This window comes from Bemisia tabaci, chromosome 2, assembly GCF_918797505.1.
Source record: "Bemisia tabaci chromosome 2, PGI_BMITA_v3".
Taxonomy (NCBI): domain Eukaryota; kingdom Metazoa; phylum Arthropoda; class Insecta; order Hemiptera; family Aleyrodidae; genus Bemisia; species Bemisia tabaci.
In genome coordinates, this window is record NC_092794.1 from 59,861,431 (window position 1) to 59,877,482 (window position 16,052).

At 38.5% G+C, this 16,052-nt stretch overlaps 1 protein-coding gene across 1 annotated transcript; it reads left to right on the plus strand.

The window, feature by feature from the left end:
- On the plus strand, window positions 1-15,745 carry LOC109030020 (uncharacterized). Its single transcript, XM_072296437.1, has 10 exons — window positions 1-263; window positions 904-1,068; window positions 2,027-2,371; window positions 3,236-3,439; window positions 4,878-5,072; window positions 6,317-6,544; window positions 8,251-8,491; window positions 12,597-12,748; window positions 14,368-14,518; window positions 15,204-15,745. The coding sequence occupies exons 1-10, from the start codon at window positions 198-200 to the stop codon at window positions 15,356-15,358; spliced, it is 1,902 nt and encodes a 633-aa protein (XP_072152538.1). The 5' UTR covers window positions 1-197; the 3' UTR covers window positions 15,359-15,745.
- Window positions 15,746-16,052: the final 307 nt, after the last annotated feature.

Genomic DNA, 16,052 nt, shown 5'->3' on the forward strand with positions numbered 1-16,052 from the left:
CAAGCTCAGTCGCCGTGTTTACATCGTGAGCCTTTACACAGCTTAATGGTTATTCCTCGGCACATTGATACACTATCTTATTGGCGCTTCTGTCACTCCTTCGCCATCATTTCCCGCGGAATTGCTCCGGTCTGATTTCAAATTGTCAAAAATTATTAGTTATCTAATCAGCATCCTCATCAGCTCATACTTTTAAAATGTCGGTCACAAGTAAAACTGGTCTTCTCTTGAGTGCGAAAACTCCAACATGCAAAAGAGTCAAGGTAGGTGCCCTTCAAAGTTATCCTAACCGTCAAATTCCAACAGAAATTCCCATTGAAAAGCCAATGGGGCTGAAACTGAAAAAATGCACCGGATCTGAAAGAAATTAATCTACGCCTTTCGCTGTGAGACCAAAAGTTGCGGTTTTAAAAAAAATCGAGCATTTGATTCGACTCAATTGTTCTAGAGATGTCACTTAATCCGTTCATGCACTTCATTCTGTACTTGAAACCTCGAATAAAGGAGGTAAATGGAAATGTTGTAGGAGCATCCCTTCTACATATGGAAGACTCGATTTTAAACCCATGGTGATTGCATGGTGTTGTTAAAAAACAACCAAGTTACATGTCTATTATCTTTGAAAGTACAATTAAATAATTTGACTTAAAAACAGCCCGATTGTTTCTACCACACTTACCTAAATTTTCAGGGAAACCTCCGACTGCCCCCCTATTCTGTCGCAAGGCTGAAGAGGTTCTCCCAGACCCAGGTCAGGCAGAATCTCGCATCAATTGTCGTGATGAAAACGTCCATGTGCAAAGTTGTAATTTTCAAGACAACAGAATATTTAAAATCGTTCATTTGTGCCAATGAATTTTGTGTTTACGTGTTTGACTATTCATAAGTTTGAATGAATTGCAGGAGCCGAAACCAATCGAGTTCAAAAACATCGCAACGCCAGCCCCATTCATGCTGCGGCCTTTTGCTGGACTTTACAATCCGTTCCCCTACGGCTGTTCCGTGCTCTGCAACCATCCAGCAGATTTCGAAGCAAAAGGCATTGTCAAAAGAGCGAAACTTGCCTGGGTGTGTAAACGCAATCCATATGCTAATTCATCTAATTTGACAATGTCATGGTGCATGTATCTCTATACAGAAACTAAAATCTCAAGAATATCATCAGAAGTAAAAATTCAAAGCGTACCTCTGCTGAAAATGGCTCGTGGATTTTAACGAGACCTTCCTCTGCTGTCAGTTGGATCTTCTTTGATGTTAGTTGAATCTCTACCGATGCGAGTAGAAAATCTAGCGATATCTGTAGAACCTTTTTAATCGTTGTTTGCCACTTGATATGAATAAAAGTTCAGGTCATAAGAGTTGAGATAATATTAACATCAGAACAGCCGTTGAATCTACGATATCTGTTGCCTTAGAGAGTAATCACCGCTTAAAAAAAATTTAACAACTGAAAAGTGACTCTCATTAAAATTTCTACATAATGAGGACACAGGACGCCCCCTGATCAGAGAGATACCATACAAGAATATGACCATGCGTTTTCCATTCAATTTTTCCTAGTTGTTGCTTGTAATCAGAAAAAAAAATTAGTGAATTATTTGCCAAAAAGACCACAGAGTTTCATATTGGAAATACGACTTGCATGTGAGCTCTCCCATTTACATTACGACTCTATGTACTCTATGCGTTTTCCCTTAGCAGGGCAGCATAGCCAAGATACTAGTGGAGGGTCTCTTATCTGTGGATCACTGAGAAAAAACTATGGTTTATAAACCTATTAGAGGTAAATATGGAACACCTATAATAGTCGTAAATAAACTAATGATTCTCGGTCTGTGAACCATACTAAGGTCTCTGTACCTAATTAAGGTACCCCGTACCATAACTAAGGTATATGTGCTATTATTATATGTAGAGGTACTACTATTAGTGGTGTTCCATATTTACCTCTAATAGGTTTATAAGCCATAGTTTTTTCTCAGTGATGATGACTACGTGTTAAAGAGTCCGTTGTTTATGCGAACAGGCACAGGAGTTGAAGGCCGGAGGTTTGGAGAGTCGTCGCCTGGAGAGGCTGGAGTCGGAGGGGGCGCTGAGGGCGCTGGGGGCGCTGGGGGCGCTGGACTCGGGGGAGCTGGGCGCAGTCCCGGACGAGCTTTTCCGGCGCTACACGGACACGGACTCGCGCGCCGCGACGCCGGCCCCGACGACGACGAGCATGCTCACCAGTAGCGCCGGCGGCGACGCCCACGGAGGGCGACGCTGCGTCACCCCGGACCCCAGCCTCGACCCCGCCGCCCCCCAAGAGAGGACCTGCCTAGTCCTCGACCTCAGGCGCAGTCAAAGCCACGAAACGCTCACCTGGCCACAGGTAACCAATCACCATAATCACCTTCCGGCCAGAGTATCACAAGCGTCATGCGGCGTTTCAAGATTTCCTTCTTTTTTTACAAGCTTCTAATAGACCGTATTGGCTTACCCACTAGCCCCGCGCTTACCACCAGCCCCGCAGGTGACCATTCACGGAGAAAAAAACTTCGTGCGTGGGACCCGAAGTTGAGGTCATATGGATCTCTGAAGTTTTCGGATCACGTATCTAAAAACTTGAGGTCCAGCTGCCGATGTTCGGGTCATAGACATCTGAAGTACTCCGGTACATACCGAAGTGCCTCGATGTCTGACCCGAACTTCGGCAGCTCGACCTCAAGTTTTCGGATGCGTGATCAGAGAACTTCAGAGATCCATGTGACCTCAACTTCGTGCGTGGGGCCCGAAGTTTAGGTCATATGGATCTCCGAAGTTTTCAAATTGAGCATCTGAACACTTCAGATCTAGCTGTCGAGGTTCGGATCACACATTTGAAACTTCAGTTCTTACATCTGAAGTGCTTCGGTTTGTGCATCCGAAAAACTTCGGTTCTCACATCCGAAAAACTTTGGTTCTCATATCTGAAGTACTTAAGATATAAGAACTGGAGTTTCAGATGTGTGATCCGAACCTCGACAGCTAGATCTAAAGTATTCAGATGCTCAATCTGAAAACTTCAGAGATCCATATGACAGTTGAATATGAATACAGTTTACTCTAAACTTTACAATAAATTTTTTTTTTTCATTTTTAAATTTTAACTTTACTTTTTGAATAAACTGCAAGGGTTTGAATAAATGAATGCTGCTTACAGCAATCAAAACCACCCGGACTTCTCAAAAGAACTACTCAGATGTGAATGTTTCAGGAAAAATTTGAGCAGTCAGAAAAGGCAATGCGCTCTCAAACGAGGTCGCAGACGCCTAGCTCTCTGAGCAGCAAATCAAGAGTGAGCTCAAAAAAATCCAAAAAGAGCGCCCCGACGAAAGAGACTCCAGAGAAGGCCCCTCCACAAAAAGCAGCCCCGGTTCCCGATGTCATTAAAGCTCACATTAAAATGGAGAATGATAAGGTAAGCTTTCCTCTTCCGAGGTAGTATTTTTCAACGAGAAAATCGTCATATTTTGAATTTAAGTTGCGATTTTTTTACGACTCTTTGGCGATGAAATCGCTAGGATCATCGATATCTGAGCGATTATTCTCGATCTTGTCGCAATTTTATTTCTATAAAATCACGTGCAATGATGTGCATGTTGCATAAATACAAAAATGAAGGCATTCGGGATATCGTTCCCATGCAGAAATGGACGCATCGCGGAAAACAATCGGAAATTTATCGGAATTTTATCTGCGAATTCATCAAGATTTTTTGTTCGATATTATTGCGATAAATCGCGGTTTTATCGCAAATTTATGTGACGATTCCGAAATTCATCGCACTTATGTATCCGCTGATATTGCAATAAATCGATGTTCACGAAATCTCGATACGCTCTCCGATCAAATTGCAACTTATCGCGATCACGGCCTAGGATTATTAGATAAACTAGCAGGAGGTTCAGTTGAACCACGATGACGCAATGCGTTAAAATTTCGAGAAAGATCATGTATATAGTATGAATCAAATATGGCATCGGTAGTGCATTGCATCAGTAAATTGTAATTTTTCAACATGAAATTTCTAAGTTTAAGCTGCAAATTGACGCATTGATGAACCGATATTACACAGCTATACTGCCGTGCAGGAAAAACGCCGTATGAGCCTTCAGGCGTTGCCACATTCCCTTTAATAAATACCGAATTTACTAAGAACTTTGTCAATATTTTTCCCCAAAATTTTCAGACAATTTTGTACGCAATTTAATCTAAAATATCTGAAAATCTCAAAGAAAAATGTGCATGAATGTTGTCAAAAAAACATGCTTTATCAAGGGAAATTTGGCAACTCTCGAATGATCATACGGCGTTTTCCCTTAGCACGGAAGAATAGCCAATGGAAAAGTATCGATGGCAATCCCTCAATGCACTGATTCGCGCTCAGGGGATGTTCGTTCGCGTAAATGCTGAAGCCGCTCTAAAAATTTTAGCTGTGGTAGCGATGCGCAACGTCCCTCCCAAGTGAGATGTTTTGTTCCAATGACCAAAAAAACAATTAACCGCGGAGTAACGGTGGCAAGAAACCCTTCGGTCCTTATACAATTTTATGCAAGCAGATCACCAGTCACTCGTAAAAACGCGATGCGTCCATTTCTGCATGGGAACCATATCCAGAACTCCTTCATTTTTGTATTTATGCAACATGCACATCCATGGAACATAAATAGTTGTATCAAGGCGTTATTATCATTGTTGCGTTGCAGTTGTCAGCGGGAAAAGTAGCTAGTAACGTTTTTTTCGCATTCTACTTCCGTTTAGAACGCTATGACTCCGTCTTTCGTTATATTGCCATTATTCTGTATTTAGAAACAATATATTGACAACATTAACCAATGCTTGAACTTCACTTATAGTTGAACTCACAGCTTCAGCTACCATCAACACCAACGAACAAAGATCAAGGAGGAGCCAGTGATAAAGAGGAAGAGGAAAGTCTGGTGAGGAGGAGAGGCAAGCCGCGAAAGAAACGTAACAAACACTCGCAAGGCGACATGTCATCAGAGTTAAATCAAGAATTCAAAGGGCTCGCTGAACCGGGAGAAACGCAGGTTATTGTAGTTAATATTATTTGGATGGATACCTATACAGAAAAAAATCTCATGGAATCCATTTCTGAATAACTCCCATATTTTATGCCTCTATGAAGTCATAAACGGTCACAAAGATTACATTTTCACTTTTTGCAAAGATTATAAACTGGAATGGACCGAGGAAACTAATGTTACATCAGGGGAGTAAACAGAGACAGAGGTGGAATGGAGGGAAGGAATCCAAAAATAAGCGGACCGATGATCACGCAAAAAAGCTGTATGATATATCTGACCGTTGGTGCTATTGTAAGACCAAAAATGTCTCTCTTGTAAAGTGACTCTATTCGATCCTCGCCACAATCCAATTCCGGACTTACAAACTCTGAGATTTTACCTCTGTGATCAGGAAACTATAGCAGATAATACATTTCGATAACTATAGTCGACAAATGCGTTATCACAGATTACGGCGTTTCGGGTCCTCTCTCATGTCTTACTTTTATAGAAAACTAACCGACTGTTTCTATTGAAATTTTTTGCGGATTTGTTTCACTAATTCTTTAAAAACGTACACAAAATAAGTACAAAGAAGCATCGTGATCAGTTTTCTTCGATGGAAATGAGATTTATGAACGTTGCAATCGAAATACGCATTTAGCCGCATCCCTGCTCAAAATGATGAGTACAAATGAGTAGAAAATCAAAGTCATATAAATAGAATTTCAATTCATACGAACAGAATGTCAACTAATATGAATAGAATTTCTACTTATATGAAAAGAATTTAACTCATATGAGGAGAATTTCTGTATTCACTTTTCGCCGACTCTTATGACTAGAGATTTCAACTCATATGAGGTCAGCGTTGAATCTACCGTGTCCGATATCTCAGAAACTAGTCACCGCATCAAAAAAATTATAAGAACAAAATTTTCTTATTTTTCAAATTTACATACTCTATCGGTGTCTCTTAGTCAAAAACACCACTTCTGAAAAATAAAAAAAATTCAATTCATATGATTTGAACTTTTCTACTCTTATGAGTAGAATAATGTAGTGATACGAGTAGGATTTCTACTCATATAAGTAGGAAATTCTACTCATGTGAGTCGGCGAATTCTGAATAGCCTTTTCATCATTTTTAGCAGGGATGGCCTTTGAATTGGGGGAAGGTGTTGTGTTAAGTAACATTTATATTTCACGAAGAATTTGAGAATGTGGTTATTGCAATAACCGGTGAATACCTACACTGAGGATTGCAGATTTCAGCGTTCGTGAGTGATTCACGGGTAGGGAGCGCGCGTCACTCAGTGAACACGGTCTCGGCTGTGGCCCCTGAGGAGGGTGACACCCTTGCGCCCGCCCCGAGCAGAGAGCCCCCCGAGGATTCCATCGGTGAGCCTCCTGTCTCCTTCATCCAGCCTGAAATCCTTAAACACCTCCAAAGGGAAATCGATATCCAGGTCGTCGATAACGAGTTCAATATAAGGGTTCGGCCATATTTTTAATTAGCTTCCATAGAAAGCCACCCACTCTTGCATGGCAACATCAATCCAATCGCTTGTGCTCTTCTAGCGATCATTATTTTTAAGAAAGTGTGTATAAAGTTTAACAGGGCACGGCAACTTTGGAACTTGACACATTTTTCGATAAAAAAAGGCTGTTTATGCAAAGTGAGGAACGCCCCAAAAGTTTTATTGGGTCTGCTTAGTTTTTTTATGATTTTATTTAAAATAAGAACTAGTAAAAAAGGTGATTTCAAGACACTTTGATTTAAAAATTTATCAGCTTACCAGAAGAATGTGTAGGGGAGAGGGGGGCATAGGGTCTATTATCCCTCAACGGGGGTCTACTGGTACTGAATGAATATACGATCAGAACCTTTCTGGGGTATGGAGGAATAAGTCTCCCTGAAACCTCACTAGCCACGCCCATAATTATGAAGGGTTTTTTTTTTTTTTTTTTTTTTTTTTTTTTTTAGGTTTCCTCTTGTTTTTTTGTTGTTTTTCAAAGCATATTGATTCCATTTGAGCGTCTCATGGTGGCGTGTATCGTGGTAATATAATTTCAATAAGAATATAAGACGTGCCAATTTTGATATTTCTGTCATGATATCAACATTTCAGAAGTGAAACTCTTCAGTTTTAGCTGCATTGCTCTAAGATGAAAACCGAGTAGGTACACAAGAACAACTATTCAATCGAACATCTTAGCAGAAAATGCTCAGGAATTTTGTTTTTCTTCTGATAAGACTTATTACTGAAAACTTGACAGTCATACACTGGGTAATCACTGTTGTGAGGTAATACTCACACCGAACTTAAAAATTTCGTAGGTATCTAAGAATATTCTGCTCCTGACCAGCCCTAAGTTTAGTCCTAAGTCCTAAGTCAAGCCCTAAGTCTTTCCATTATCTGGGTAGCGTTTCCAATTCAAAATGAAACAAGCGAAGGTGTTAAATGAAATGACTGCCTCAAGTCAATCTTGAGTAAATTCCGGGGCACATTTTTAAAAGCACCGATCTACACGTGTATAGTTGCCCCTGAAATAAAAATAAAATTAGCCTCTTCTATGATAAATTTTCTCCATTGAGAGGTAAAAGATGCATGCGTTAGATTGCAATGTTATGGCTGCAGCATCACATCACATGGCAATTTGTCACCTATTCATCAATAATTCATTCATGTACAAATCTCATTATCATCATGCTTATCATCCTATCAAAGATAGCTTCCAAGTCTAGATCCATAAGTATAAACTGATTGATCATCTTGATCATTTCCAATTAAATCGAAATTCAGAAAATTGTTGTGCAGATCTAAGTTAAATACTCAGCGGGTGTATAAGCTCTCCTCCGAAAATTCGAATTACACCAATCAAAAGCATAAACATTTGCACGGCACAATAATATGTTTTTTGATAATCAGCTGGTGGGTTCTCTTTCCCGTTTCCGCTACTCATCTCTGAGTCCATTTTTTAGATGAACGTGGAAAATGGATTTTTTCATGCCCACATATTTGCATGCTTGCACTTTCAACCAAACTTTCGAATTATGAATGTATCATCATGCTGTAAAATGTTAAAAAAGGAGGTACATGCACACACTGAGTTTATTTCATATTAGAACATAAGCGGAGGTTTCCTTTTAAGTATTATTCAACTATCCGTTTTCTAGCGTGGAACTTTCTGAATTCTGGTTGAGCAAATGGTCACGCTAATGAGACAAATTTTCTTTTCGCAGAGACAAAAAGCCTTAGCTGAGGCCCTTAGAATGAACGCGGCAAAAACTGATCAAGCACCTGGGATAGAGGTACGAGCGGTCAAGAATGAAATCGAATCCAACGTGAACAGCGCCCAAAACTTGCTGAACTTGCCACGCACTTTTTCACGGCAAAGCGCTCGATTTGAGCTCCCCTTGGACACCAGCACTTTAGCACGTAAGTGTTAGTCACGACTCGTAATCTTCGCAAATCGATCCTTTTGGTGTTAGAAAATCTATTTTCAAATTCAAAATTTCATCGAGCAGAGTTGTCACCACTTACCAAACTCTAAATTAAATGAGTTTTTGAAATTGAAACAGAGTAAGTTATCAATGATGTCATTTCAAAATTGTTCTCTCTTTACTGAAAAGATCTCTATACCAAACTCTCGTTCACTGGATCCCCTGGTAAAAATTGGCAGTAGAATCTGTGTTCCAAAATACCATAAACCTACAGCCGGCTGTAAGATTTCCAATAGCTTCTATAGCCTGGAACACAATTTCTTGTAGCCTTTTATATCCGATGGCGATTAAGCAACAGCCTGAAGATAAAGTGTATGCTAAACGTTACTAATTACGGATGCTAGGACTTAGTGAGTTTTTGGACTACCGCTCTCTTTTTGGGCCGTAGTATCTTGATTTATTTTGCGAGGAAAGCTCCGTACTTTTGAAGGATACCTGCCATTCCTAATATATTAGAGCGCCTTCAGTTTCGTATGATACTGTGCAATACCTCTGGTGTGAAATAGTTGCTTCAAGCGCCGTGGCACGCTGCGGTGCGGCCGGCGGGCAGCCAGCACGAAACGCGCATTGCCGCCTACAAACCTAACAGGGATACTTCACGCGTTGCGCAATGCGTGAAGTATCCCTGTTAGGTTTGTAGGCGCCAGTGCGTCGCCGCTCCGCTTTGTGTTAGGCTCTAATATTTAATCTGGCGGAGTCAGCGTTATTGGCGCGTATACGTAGTATACCGCCTTTGCGATCGTTTCGAACCCTGCTCGATACAATAACCGAGTCCCTTAGTTCCTTACCGAAAAGTGACTACCGCGAACTTCTGAGATTTTCCAAAGCGTGTAAAAAGTTTATTTATCCGTCAATAATTATGATTTAAAGTTGTTTCTCATTCTGGGGCTCTCTAGTTTATGTGCAGTGAATACCAAGAGTCTACGTTACTTGGTTTTCTTAAAAAAAGCCTAAGAGTACGACGCGCTGATTTAAAATATGCATATATAAGCAGAATCAAGCGAAGTGATTCGAGGATGGCTGAGCAGGTCGGCACTCTCGGAATGAGAATTTAACTCCTCCGTTTTGTTCAAAACGTTGCTTTGACAGATCTCCAAACCTCTGTTATACTTTTCAAAAGTTGGTACCCGTGCTCTGATAGTGCTGTTCATCTGACAACAATGTCAGTGTCAGCTGATAATAATATTTTTATCATATGAGGTTAATAAAAAGTTTTCAGTCAGTCTTTGACATCCTGAATAATTGTCTTGGTATGTATTTACTAATTTTACAGAATTATATTTTATTTTTTATTAAAACTAAGAAATACAGTGCAATCTGTGTAAGTGCAATCTGTGATGAGCCTCGAGACTCATTAGACCATTAGCTAAACGTGGCTCATACAGGAATCCACTTACCCCTCTCTTCCCCACGCTCCTGATCACTGCGTCGGCGTCTCGACGAACAACAGCTAATGACGGTCGCCAAGCTAGGCCGGTATCCTCAGCCCCTCGCCCAATTACTTACGCTTCATTAACCATTTCACCGTCACGCTAGGATTCGCCCAATTTTAAAAAAAAATTGTTTCGCGAGTTTTTAGTAATTTTTTCCTTACTCTCCGTTGAAACACGAATTAAAAGAGGTCTCATTCATAAAAATCGGCCAAATAGAAGAGAAGTTACAGTATTCGAAATCCGAAGAAATCAACAAAACTTCTCCAAACAAAAAATAAAATGAAGGGGGAAAAAAAGAAATGTATAAATTACAATTTAATATGATTGACCTCAGAATGTGACAAGCAATTCAATTATAAAAAGGAGAAAAAATTGAGTGAAATTACAAAAAATTAGCCTCTTGCAAGGGGCTTCCTTGTATGAGTTTTGACCTGAAGACAAGTAAATCCCGTTACATTATTAAAACAAAATTGACTCCATAGTTTAATGCCTTAGTTTCTTGAATACGATTATTTTAAGCTCTCGAAAATTTATACCAGCAATTTTACCCATGGGGTGATTTCCTGAGAGCTGATAATATCACGAATTTCTTATAGAGCCCTTCAAAAATGGCTTGCTTTTTGGGCAGCCGATTCGGCCATCAAACCGGGGTTTAAATGGAAGCTGATAATAACACAAAGCTCTGAGAAAAATTTTAGGATGAGTATAGGAACGGTTTGTAAATTACGAGGAGAGGCGGGCATTCTGTTCAGCATATCGATACATAAGTATTTTCACACGTAGAATTTAATTTTCACGTCAGGGAGTCGACATATTTTGATTTTTTCGATTTTATACGGAAAATGTATGGTTTTTCGGGATTGAAATTACTTACAATTGTTTCATGAAAAATGAATGCACCCAAAATGACTATAGCATTTTGACTTTCACATACGTGCACTCACTAAATCGATTGGTAAATTCAAAGAGTGGGTAGGTACATCGACCTGGTATATCAAGTTTCTGCGATTTTTTACGGCAAATCGGTAGATTTTCGGGATGTGGATTGCTTACTTTCAATTCATGAATGAATAAAGCATGGACATGGTTAAGCTTCTTTGCATGAAAAGACGTTTAAAATAAAAAAATCAAGACATATTTAATACAATTGCATTTATAACGAGTAAATCTCTTTTCAATAATATAACGGGATTTATAATACCGGTGATTTGGGTATTTTAGCCCCAAAATACCTTTAAATCGACTTTATCTTCTAGGCGTTCGACAGAATTTTTCCTTTCTTCGCTTAAATTTTTCCGTAGCACTTTTCTTCAAGAATCTGATAAGATTTTGCTTGAGGCAGATCAAAAAACTTAAATTTGTTCGAATAGCTTTCTAGATTCACAATACACGGTCTCGTCAAGGTGCGTCGTTGACCTTGCACTGTTGGATCGTGAATTCTCTTGTTGTGCTGCTTGCCTTTTTTGAAATCTCTGTAAATGAAAACTAAAGGGGTTGATATGTGCGAGTTAATGACGCGCCTTATCAACACATTGTGTTGGAGTTCACTGCTTGTTCAACTTATGATTTTGAAATGTTTGCACATCCTGTATTGATTATTCTCGTTTTAATTGATGAAAAAAAATATGTATTAAAGGAAAATATAACGTTTGTTTTGTAAATATTAAGGTGGTTCCGTATCAAACTTAAGGATTTCCAAAGCACACGAATTTCTACACAATTTCTTATAGCCTTTTATAATCGATGGCGAAAAAGCAACAGCCAGGCGATAAAGTGTAAAGCCCGGCGATAGGAACTATAGCCCGGCTGCATAATTTTCTATCGCTTCGTATAGCCCGGCCGTATGATTTGCTCCGCATTCTACAGCCAGCTATATGATTTTATGGTATTTTGAAACGCAGCTTTTATCGCCAATTTTTACCAGGGTCTGAAGCGGTACTTGTGAGTGTCGCAGGAGAGGAAACAATAGAGGTTTTTTTTAGAATCACGCTGTATTTTTCTTGCCCTCGCGAAGACCCTCTTTAGTGGAGAGATAGAAAATAAAAGTCGGTGGCAGCACCGTGTTCCTCGTGAACTTTTGCGCGAAGACTCGATTAAAATGCAAATCTCCTGATCTTCTGTGAGCGTTATTTTCCTGAAGTTCTGAAACATAGGAGAAATTTAATTTTCTGCATTTTTAGAATCTTTTTCAATAGTTAATTTCAAGTTTTAAAACCTCTGAAACTGGAGCGGTTATATTTTATTGATTTTTTAGGACAATCTCAATGTAAAAAGCAAACCATGGCTTTACAAATTGATTAGAATTTTCGCTTTGACGTTCAATCCCAAAGTTCTAAGGAAATTGAGGATCAATGCCTAAAAAAGAAACGATAGAATACGTGTTTAGTCTCGATAAAAGAAGTTGGTTTAAATGTAAAAATGAGTATTTATTTGAATTATGAAACACTGGGGCTACGCCCCCTGATTTCTTCGCGGTTCTACCCCCTGAAACGCCTTCTTGCGCCTCAAGCGTTATGCATCACGCGGATTATTCTTATGATACATAATATAGAGTAAGATAAGCTGCTGAACGGAAGGTGATGAATGTACATACGTATTTTTTTGAAGGTATGACACCACTGGAATACATAAATCAGCATGTTATCGTGACGAGAGATAGGAGACTCTTCTACAATTTGGTGTTTGAATGCAATGAACAAAACGTAGAAATGACCAGAAAGGATGCCCTGCATTTGACAAAGCGGTACATGGACACTCAGGTGAGAATTTACTCTCGATGAATAATGGCTCAAATATAAGAATTCACTTCCTCAAAAAAAATTTTTCGAAAGAGTGAGAAATACCTTACGTCTAAAAACACACATTCTCACCTTGGTGATGTAGGATGATTAAACAGTCTTCGCCAGCATTATTGTAACTGCATTTCACTCCACCTAATTTTCTTCTACTTTTCATTCCTCTTACGAAATGAAGCAACAATATACCTTGACAATTTATGTGAAGTTCCTTTGTATTTAAAAAAGTTGATTCACAAAATCTCAAGGCAGAAGGTTAATTTTTTCGTCAAAAGCAAGCAGATTACAAGGGGATTACATTTTGTAATAAGGAACCACTTCAGTGGTTATCTCTGGCACTCCCATAAAAGCACATATCTGCATAGGGAAACCAATGGCATGTATGTTGTTCCTCATATTATACGAAAAATGAATATGTGAGGGATTTAGGCAACGCGCAATACAATTCAACTGATTTTTATAAAATCATGGCCAATCCTTCCGATTTATTTTACTTTCTATTAAAAAAATATGAAAAACTAACTGAAGGTAATTTTGGAAAAATTATTAAAAAATGTACCTAAAAAATGTAAAAAATGTAATTAAAATAATGAAGTGAAACAATTAAGTAATTTGAAAAAGTTGACGAATTCATCTTTCTTTAGAGATTATTTCTTACAGGCAAACGAAAGATCGGAAGGAGCCACATAGGATGAAAGCGATTTGTTTTCTGGGTAAAATATTATTAATGGGCAAAAGTGCAATTTCCTGGAAGTTTCTGCGTCTCCACCGATTCAAGTCATTGATATTCTCTGGAGGTCGTCTTCGGACTTCAGATGGGGAGTGACATGAGTGAACGATAGTTTGCCTGCTTAGAATTTTGAAGGGGCGACATACATGGCGAGTTCGCAAACGTGACGGTTCGTAAGAAACGCGCCTATCCACTAACGCATCCCATCAGACTATAAGTTATTTTTAAAACTCATTCAGTTGACAGAACCGTTTCCCTCTGACACTGTTAATTAAAGGAAAAGTAAGTGGAAAAATGATGACTGCCACTTTTTTTCACTAACCTACACAATATTTTTAGAGAATTCAAGAATACCTAACTATTGACATGAGATACATAAAAAAAATGTAGAGACCTTTTATTTCTCAATGAATATTTTTTTTTTTTTTTTTTCATGTGCAATGTATTTAATTTTTTTTTTTGAGGATATTCGTTATTCCAGGCAAATCGGATCTCCTTGTCCCGAGGGCATTATCACCAAACTTTGAAGTCTGGCCCAACACTAATGGGAAAAGTTCTATAATTAGAGACTCCGCATTAGATTGAAGGCGTATTGAAATAATTACCATTCCTCGGGCATTGTTTTGGGGTACCTCCTTTAACTTCAAAATTTGATAATATGCTCTAACGGGAAGAGGGTTCAAGTTTTTGTGCACAATTTTTATAACTGTAGGTGAAAACCGTCCAAAATCAAAACGAGTTAGATGTATTGCAATGATACCTGGATTCAGTTCAATGATGATTTTCGTCGGCTGCTAATGCTTGCGTGCAGATGACCACGCTTTACGTTTTTTTGTGCCTTTCATTTTCACAGAGAATTAAACCAGCTTTAAGTCAGATGATGGGTCGGCAGCTGTCAGAGGAAGATCTAAGCGATTTCGAGAGGTTGGTCGGTTGGCAGGACGTTCAGTCGATCGATTTCAGAACTTGGAGTGGAATCAGCGCTTTGTGTGAAAGATTACTCGGTAAAAACACGCATTGAAAATCCCCTATTCCCATTTTGAAGACTTTGTCATGCTCAGATAGAATAATTTCCATAATAGACATAGTAGCAGTTAAGGAGGATAATATATAGCTGTTTTTCGATGTCTACTAAAACTCTACGGCCGCTTTACACGTTAGATCCCATGAAAATATAAAGGTGAAAAGTATCTTGTGGTAGAGAATTTGATCCCAAATTTTCAAAACTTACAGCGGACTTTATATGTATCCAAAGTAGTACACAATATAAAGTCATGGAGGAGAAGTACTCTTCTCCGTCATAACTGACAAAAACACTAAGTGCACGAAAAATGAAATACTATGTGGTATTTTTTTAGGGAAAAATGTAAGTATCTGAAAATCCAATTCCCCGTCGAAATTTGTTTTACTTCTTTGTTCAGGATGTGTTTCCATAAAATTCTTTAACTCTGATCATTTGCGCCTACTTGACGAGCTTTTTCACGTCAAAATTTCAAACTTATAGACAATGATGAGTTTCATAGGTACTTTTTTTACGAATTATTTAAAGAGCTGTGCCATTAGAATGGAGTACATACGTATTTCGTGAGTAACTTTTCGGCAGAATTCCAGCTAATTTACCCTGTAGATCTCTTTAAAATCAACAACGACTGTGCTTTCTACTCATATTTTGTATTCTTCTTTCCACAGGGCCAAAATATTGCACTAAATATCCCTCGAAAGAGGAGGATCGATGTCACGATATAGAGAAGGCGGATTTCGATACTCTCGATAGAAAACTGAAGCTTTTCAAAATCGGGCCAAGACTTGTCGAAATATTGACTAAAATCAAGGACTCCGGATAGTTCATCAGCCAATATGAATCTTCATCACTACAGCGCGTCGAGAAATGACGGCTAACTGAACCTTGGGGAGAGGCTCTACAGCTCCCGCAAGAACGCCTTCAATATCACGTGTCTGCAACCCCATGACAAAGGAGTCTAAATAGTTGCAGTTTGAAATTGATGAAGGGGTTTCATCACGGGGGCCTCCCACATATTATGGTAGGTGTAACTTTGCGAGATATAGCTTTGTCGCATCAGTTATATGTATTCAACGGAAGGTAAAAAATTAGTTGTGACCGTCCACGAGAAAACAACTGCCAACATTTTTTTAATGGAATTGTTTTAGTGGCATTGAATTTTAAAATTCAACGCCGTCTGATCTATAGAAATCCAAAAAATAATATTCAAGTAGCGCAATCGAAAGTTTTCAATTATTTTCTATTTTTTAATTTTATTATTTTTCCCCTTTTTTAATTTTGTTTTTAAATTTTGTCACTTTGAATTTTTTTCATTTAATTTATTTTTCTCTGATTAATATTTTTAATCCGTTTTTTAAAAATTGTTGTTTATTCCTAAATTTATTTTTTTGAAATTTATTTTCATTTACTCTTACTTTTTTATTTTTTATTTTTACAAAATTGAATTTCGGTTTTTTTTTTAAATTTTTGTAATTCTATTTTTATTTATTTTTGCATTAAATATAGACGCAAACTAA

Bases quoted from the DNA above. Each gene is read 5' to 3' on its own strand.
- LOC109030020 (XM_072296437.1), top strand. From the start codon at position 198: ATGTCGGTCACAAGTAAAACTGGTCTTCTCTTGAGTGCGAAAACTCCA. The intron at 3,440-4,877 runs GTAAGCTTTCCT...CTTCACTTATAG, and splicing joins TTAAAATGGAGAATGATAAG to TTGAACTCACAGCTTCAGCT. The intron at 14,519-15,203 runs GTAAAAACACGC...TTCTTTCCACAG, and splicing joins TTTGTGTGAAAGATTACTCG to GGCCAAAATATTGCACTAAA.